Raw genomic sequence first — 7,401 nt, 5'->3', positions numbered from 1 at the left:
GAGAAGGGCGGCAATTCCACCTTCTCCAGAAAGCAAACCGTCCCTTCTCCCAAGAGAGCTCTGCACAGACACGACAGGACAAATCGCGATGTATATGCATACGCACCATCTTTAACATACGTACATTCACGTGGACCCAGACGTTACTCACGGACACACGGAACTTTTGGGATCCACTGCTGTCTTCTCGGGGGAAAGGTGACTGCAAAGATGCCTGCACTGCCAGGAGGGGAGGGGGGGACAGAAGAGCCGCCCGAGGCACTGGCAAACACCTGACACGACCTCCACCACCCCAGAGGTGCTGCCCGGCTGTGCTGCACCTCGGATGCTCAGCCTGCCGGAACGGATGGGCATTTCAAGAGGTTGCTCAAGCAGGGATAGAGAGGTATCCTTGTGGGTTTTCTCAGGTTTCCCTGGCCACCCTGGGTGCTTGCGTCTCCCACAGCCGCAAATATTTATGTGGGAATTCCTCCTTGCCAAGACCAACGACTCGACCCATAGCACACTGCCTACCCCACCGGCAGCAGCAGGGAGACGGAAGGAGGCGGCTGGCGTGCCTAACCAAACAGGAACAAAAAGGGGGAGACTTTGCACACCGTTTCCTTCGGTTTTGTCTGCAGTCCCTAAATCAGACTCAGACCCTGTGCTGATGTTGTGCGGTGCCTATTGAAATGCCTCCAGTCTCTTCCGAATTTGGCACGTACAAGGTGGGGTCGGCCGCCCTGGACGACACCAACACCCACGCACCCATGCGCTGAGGCGGTCTGCCCAGCAAAGCAGGCAGGCAGCCCTGTCCGAGGGCACGCTTCCTCTACAAAACGTGTGCCGAAGGGACGAGAGGTTTTAGTTACAGAGCTGGCCGGGTTGCCTTGAGTACGGAAGTCCCTTGCGCTGCATCGGTCCCCTATGGCACAGCAACGCTCCCCTTTTGCAACCCAGGCAAAAACGGAAACGGTTAGCAGAGTCTGCAGGTGGGGGAAGCGTGCGTGAACCGCGTGAGGAGCGGCACCCACACTTCCTCCTTGTCTTTTCAGAGTACAAACCTAGCGTGGCCTCCGAAGGACGGATGTAACGGGCTCTGCTGGCTACTCTGGGACCCCTGTCTTAAAGCGCGCAGCGCGTTTTCAAGTGGGTGAGATAGGCATTGTCCAGCACCAGTTTTCAGAGCAGCTTTGGGCAGCTTTCTGTTGACTCCTGTTGCTTTTTTATGGCACGATTCTACCTGGCATTCAGGCAGCACCTCTTGCCGAGGACTCCTACGAGCTCAGTATGTGGCAATTCTCTCGATGCACTCGAGAGGGGCAAGGTGTCAACAGACTGCCCGTTTGGCAGAGGGGAGCATAAAGCCACAGGAAACACGTCGGTATCTATGCTGTCACGGAGCTAGCCCCATCAAAGCTGAGGCTGGGAATGGGGAGCCCAAGCCCTGCTCCTGCATGCCCATTCTCAGCCACCAGCAGCAACCTTATGACTCAACAGTCCCATTCCCAACCTTGCATCCCTGCTAGGAATCTTCCGGGATCCACTTTCAACCCTCAAAAAGGGCTGGCGGGTTACGCTTTAGTCCAACCCTCAAAAACAAGAGAGAGATTTTAAGATTTTGCCTAACGATTCCCTACCCTGCTTTCAGTTGGATCCATTCTGCTTCTGTACAAATTCTTCAGTCCCTTCCTCCTTCCCTCCCTCCAAGTTCATCTCAGTACAGATTTCTTTAAAGACATTGTACTCTGAGTAGTACTGCACCCTCGCCGTTCCTCAGCACCAACCACACAGGGCTCTTCTTCCTAAAGCACCAAGATTCCTGCAGACCACCACCACGCCGCTGGCAAAAAGGCTGGGCTTTCAGTATTTATTTCTCATATTTAATCAGTTCTCAGTACTTCAAGAGGACGGCATGCAGTTCAAGCATTCTTTTAAGAGGAGGACTGTGCGGTTTCACATGGCGATACCTGAAGTGCTACAATAGACGAAGAGCATCCACCTAACTCTACAGGGCACAGTACCTAATTCTCATCTCTGATGTAACTACTGTATTGCAACTGGACAGTGACAGGAGACACTAGCTGCAGCCAGTCTACAGGTGTTGCTTCAGAAACCACAACGATATGCAGGCTCCACATATGTAAGTGTACGCACAAACACTGTGTCACTCTGCACGCCCGTAACACCTGAGCCCAGAGGAAAAATCTTTTCTGCAGTGGTTCTGTCTGGGCCTTTAAGTCACATTAAAATTCACAGGCCTTGAGCTGCTGAAGCTCTTCTCTTCCGGGCAGCGGAGTATGTGCTCCCCTCAAATCTGTTCTCTTTTGGCAAAAAGGAAGAAGGCCTCAAGCTGCAGGAGTTAACATCTCTCTTCCAAATACGGTTTGGCTGACTCCAGGGTTGGCCAGTTTCCAGTCACGATCCCACTGTATTCCACAAATACCTATAGACTGGAGACAGCAGCGAGTGGAAGCTCCCCATACATCAAAGTCATTCTGGCACTGACCTCAAGGCTTCCATGAAACAGTGCCACGAGGTTCAAAATCGTCCTAGGAGCACTCACGATTGTGCTGCAGATCCTGCCTTGGACATAGACGACGAACAGATCAAAAAACAGGTAAGAACATGGACTGGGTGTGTTTACCAGGCACGGGAAAGGGCTAGAAGCTCATCTGCATTAGGAGAGTTTGCATCACCAGGGAGGTGGCCAGCTGGACCTTGGTGTTACCACTGCGGTTGCCTTCCCCAGAAGCCTAGATGCTGCTGGTTTTGTTGCTAGGGCTCCTTGCCAGGCCCGTAAGAATACTCAGAATCGAAACAGTAGCTCTATGAGCAATCAGATCACAGAGGTGAAGCAAAATCTGACCAAAAATTCAGACCGGAGAAGACAACAGTGAAACATAAGAGACTTTAAAAGCTATCACCTGCATGAGATATACATTTAAAAAAAAGAACAAAACACAACACAACCAAACCAAAAACCCACAACACTGCAAGGACAAGCAACTTCCTTCTCTGAAAGAAGGGGTTCTTCCATATTCCGCACCAGGGATCTCACCGCGTTGGCCTTCTAGGAAAGACAATCACAGAACAAGCAGTATGCACGACTCCTTCCAAAGGACAATGTGCTTTCTAGTGTGACTGTCCCTGCATAATCCTTACGCTTGGCCTCAACTACCAATGTGTCCCTGTGCCTTTGGGCCAGAATGGGCAGGCAGGCAACGGAAAGATGCTATAGCACCAGTTACAAAGTTCAATGCAGTTTTCAATGCATTAAGCCAAAGGATTGTCAAACTTGCCTTCCACGCAAGTTTTGCAAAGAGGGTAAAGCTACACTCCAGCTGCTTCTGTCCTCACGATGCCTTTTGCACTCACTCCTTGCCTGAACTGTAGATCTTCTGAACGGTGGCACGCGTGAGCTCCAAATCCTCCGGGTACCGAATTTCTAGCTCGGTATTTGCTAGGTAGTGAATGCCAGTAAACTCTGAAAAATAGCGGCCAATGTCAGGGTGAGGGATCTCCCGAGGCTCAGAGTTGTATTCCAGGTTCTCTGTTAGGAAAGGAAAGAATCAGTTATCACCACATGAAATGGCCTGCTACAAGGCAATAAATCCTGTGCCTCTCAAGTCTTGTTTCTGTCTCTAGAAACACCACCTCCTGATGCTTTAAAGAAAAAAAAAAAAACCTAATTCAGAAAATAAGCACAGAGTATGCCAGTACAATTGCTCACGGAGCCTCGTCTCAAAGGTGATGCTGACCCCATTTACTACTGGCATGAAAACTATTTTGTGCCTGAGACATTGTCTGACATCAGGTTAGAGCAGTGCTGGTCACAGGTCTCAGTTGTAAGCGCAGGGAGAGGCTGCTGCACTGAGCTCTGATCCCTCAAGTCCCACGGGAGATCAGTTTCTAAGAGAGATCCTTCTCAAATGCCCCAAGGTGAGGCCGACTGCACAAGGTTGTCCTGGCAGAGGAGATGAGTGATTTCTTGCTCTAAGTCACCAGCCTGCGTTTCAACCACGTTAAGTCACCAGCCTGGTTTTCAAGCGTGTCTCACACAACAAGATTAACTTTCCTAAACCCAAACTTCCCAAATTAAGAGAAAGTCCCTAAGAAGAACATGTTGATTCTTTCCCAGAGCACCTCATTTCTTTCTTTGTACTAAAAGATAATCTGATTCAGCACAACAGTTAAACAACACAGAAGCACTGGCGTTAAAACGCAAAGGTGACCCAAGCTGAGGGCCCCTTTGCTCCCACCGTGTTTGTACAAAGCAGTGTGACTGGGAGGCAGCCCCGCAGTAAATCCCATGTGCCGGTGCCCTGCAGCAGTCCTCAAGTGATGTCATTTTTTCCAGCACAGTGCCAGATATACAGGTAGAAACAAAAGCTGCCTAAGTCACAAAGTCTGACTTATCTGCAAGGCAGGACAGGAACAAGATGGGATGCAGAGAACATCATTCAGGAGTAATTCACCTGTCTCTGAAACTATTCAGTTCAGTACAGAGAGCACACAGAAGCCCTATTAATCCATGCAGGCTCTTTGAAGCTACTGTATGTCAGCGTGTGCAGCCAAAAGCACAAGAGCTTTCTACACCTCAGTGGGCTGGTGCAGTCCTACAGGCTTGCTAAGTACCTTTTTCGCATACCGCACCACTGCGGAAAACAATTTACACTCCAATATGCTCTGCAGAAGCATGGCTGAGCAGTGAGCTGTGCACAAAGGGAAGAGCACAGTGACGAAACAGAAGCTGGCAGGGGGGAAGAGACTGAGACAAGCGAGTTGGGCACTAGGTGGGGAGCCTGAGAAACATGCTGACTAGCAGTTCTGAGAGATCTGGCCTGCGCTGCCACAAAGCAAACAAAAGACAGACAAGAGCGGACAGGTAGATACCAAACTCACTGTACGAAACAGGTGTTTTGGAATTAGCTCGACCTACAAATTTACAGGAAGGACTCAAACTGAGGTACAATTACATACAATAAGCTTGGTGTTATTTCTGAGTTGGTTAGATAAAACTCTGCATGCACATTTGTTTAAGATTCTTTCAGTAAAAAAACCCTATCACCCTCTCCCCCAAGTCAGGTCAGTAAGTCATGAAATACTCCCTTTCCAAATGATCTGAAGATGTATTTTAAAGGGGACACTCAATAATCAGGCAGCAAGGTTTCAGCAAGCAAGGACAAACCCTTCAATTTTCCCTAGCAGTATCAGAACACTTGGATGCTGCAGAGATGCCAGTGGCAACCTACAGCTTGGCTAAAATACCTTGTGCTCTGGAACCAGCCAGAATTATACTTGTTTATAAACAATTAGACAAAAGCTATAAGAGATGACTCAGCTGCAGAAGCACTGCAGACAATTATCTGATTAGTTTTCACTGATACACGTATTTTAATATCAACCCACAGCACACAAGAATTTTTGGTTTTTTAAGACTCTCTGAGAGGCCAAGTACTGCCTAATATGAGCCATAAGGCTGAGCTGCAACAGTACTGGTCTTCACTTCATCTTTTTGAATATAAAGCAACTCTCAGGACAGTGAGAAACACCTGCACTTTTTAAACCTACAAAGGTAGGAGTGTCCCCTCCTATAAAACCACCGCTTGCTCGCATGGATGGGACCGGAACATGCTAGGGAGCACGCCCTAGTGAAAGGGCTGAACTGCATTTTGTTCAGCAATTCCCCTCCAGCAGCTTCCACATCTTCTCTTAGCAAAATGCAATCGGGCTGCACAGCTGCCCTGCCAGCTGGATGGGATGCCTCCATATCACAGGGAGAAGAACAAACAGGAGGCAAAAGAAACACTCTCTTTACAATGTACTGAATTACAGATATATTTTTCTGCTTTTTTTCTTTTGAACCTCAGTTTGACACTTCTTCCTGTATCCTAACCTCATATTCTGACCATCAGACAAGAATTTCCTTTCTTATGGTATGCTGCATAAAGAATGGGTGATAGAGAACTCCACACCTCTTTGCACTTTCATTTCTGAAATTGAGACACATTTATTTTTGTCCCATTCTTATTAGAGGTGGCACAAAATGCCACGCTACCTGTGTTCTCTGGGATCCTGGCACATACAGTCTCCTGGTGACAGGTGCTCAGAACCGCGTCCTGACAAGCAAAGCCTGTGTGCTCCCTCACTAGATCCTGTTTCGAGGTCCTGCCCAAAGCACAGCTGTAAGTTCAAAGAGCAAGATCTGCTGACAGAACTTCAGACTTCAGCAAAAGTTGAATTACTTATTTCAAAAGCAGCAATCATGGTTTACACCATAAAACCGATTATGCCCAAAACACACTACTTCAGGAAGAGGAGATTACACCAGAGTGGTCCTTAATGTTCATTCCCAGCAGCACTGATTTCATGGGGAGCAAGCAAAGCAGGCCATGATTCAAGATGATTTTCCTTCCTACCTCAACCTTAACTAACAGTTTATGTTTCATACTTAAAAGAGTTAATCACTTAAGCACCCCTTTCTCCTAATGTACTTCTAAACAGATAGTAAACACAGGAGACTCCTGCTCACCTTGAGCAGCGTATCTGCAAGAGCCATCTTCCACTAGCACGTTGTAGAAAGGCTGGTGGGGACCATGTGGAAGGCTGTGGACATTCATATTCCGGATCCATTCATGCCCCATCATGCAGGCAGGATCCCAGCCATAAATCACACAGTTATAGCCATATCTGATTAAAAAAAAATTGCACACCAAAGACTGTGAAAACTCCAGAGCCAGCTCTTCTTCCTCAAGACTAATATAGCACAAACAGAATAGGAACCTCCTGTGAGTTGGCACAAGGACGAGAGGGAACAAGAGAGGGAAAAAAAAAACAATTAAAAAAGACTGTGTGTGTACATGTGTGTATTTTGAGGTTGGGGGAAATGACTAGGAGTGACTGGATGAATAGACAGGAAGCAAACAGCTGAGGACAAGGGAAAACCAAATGTGCGCAAGAAAAGAGAACGGGAAAGAGACTGGAAGTCAGCAACTGGGAGAACAGGAAACAAGAAACAGGGAGGGAATCAACCACCCTACTGTGTTATGCAATTACTTCTATGCCCATCACGCAGACGTGGTACACCCAATACCAAACTCCCAGAAACAAAGCTCAGCAACTGGGAGAACAGGAAACAAGAAATAGGGAGGGAACCAACCACCCTACTGTGTTACGCAATTACTTCTATGTCCATCACACAGACGTGGTACACCCAATACCGAACTCCCAGAAACAAAGTCATAGTTATTTTCAGAATATTTATGTGATTAATTGTGAGGTATTATAACTGTCACTGCTGATGCCCTTAAAATATGCTCCAGATGTCTTGTTGAGTCGGAGGAGTGGCTGAAGCAACACAGCACTGGCATGTCGCTCTGACAGAGCAGTACAGACAGGAACACAAAGCCTCTGTGCCAT

General features: G+C 47.9%; 1 protein-coding gene across 1 annotated transcript in view; it reads right to left on the bottom strand.

Annotated features, from left to right (window-relative positions):
* Positions 1–3,219: 3,219 nt before the first annotated feature.
* The window catches only part of FBXO21 (F-box protein 21), an 18,389-nt gene continuing 14,207 nt past the window's right edge, over positions 3,220–7,401 (bottom strand). The window contains exons 11-12 of the mRNA XM_009701126.1: positions 6,515–6,672; positions 3,220–3,532 (exon numbers count right to left, since the gene is read on the bottom strand). Coding sequence (XP_009699428.1) covers positions 3,354–3,532; positions 6,515–6,672 — 337 coding nt within the window. The 3' untranslated portion in view covers positions 3,220–3,353. The remainder of the gene's footprint in view (positions 3,533–6,514; positions 6,673–7,401) is intronic.

Source organism: Cariama cristata, unplaced genomic scaffold (assembly GCF_000690535.1).
Source record: "Cariama cristata isolate BGI_N322 unplaced genomic scaffold, ASM69053v1 scaffold7855, whole genome shotgun sequence".
NCBI lineage: Eukaryota > Metazoa > Chordata > Aves > Cariamiformes > Cariamidae > Cariama > Cariama cristata.
The sequence above is the reverse complement of the archived record's forward strand: the minus strand, read 5'-3'. Positions and strand labels throughout refer to the sequence as shown.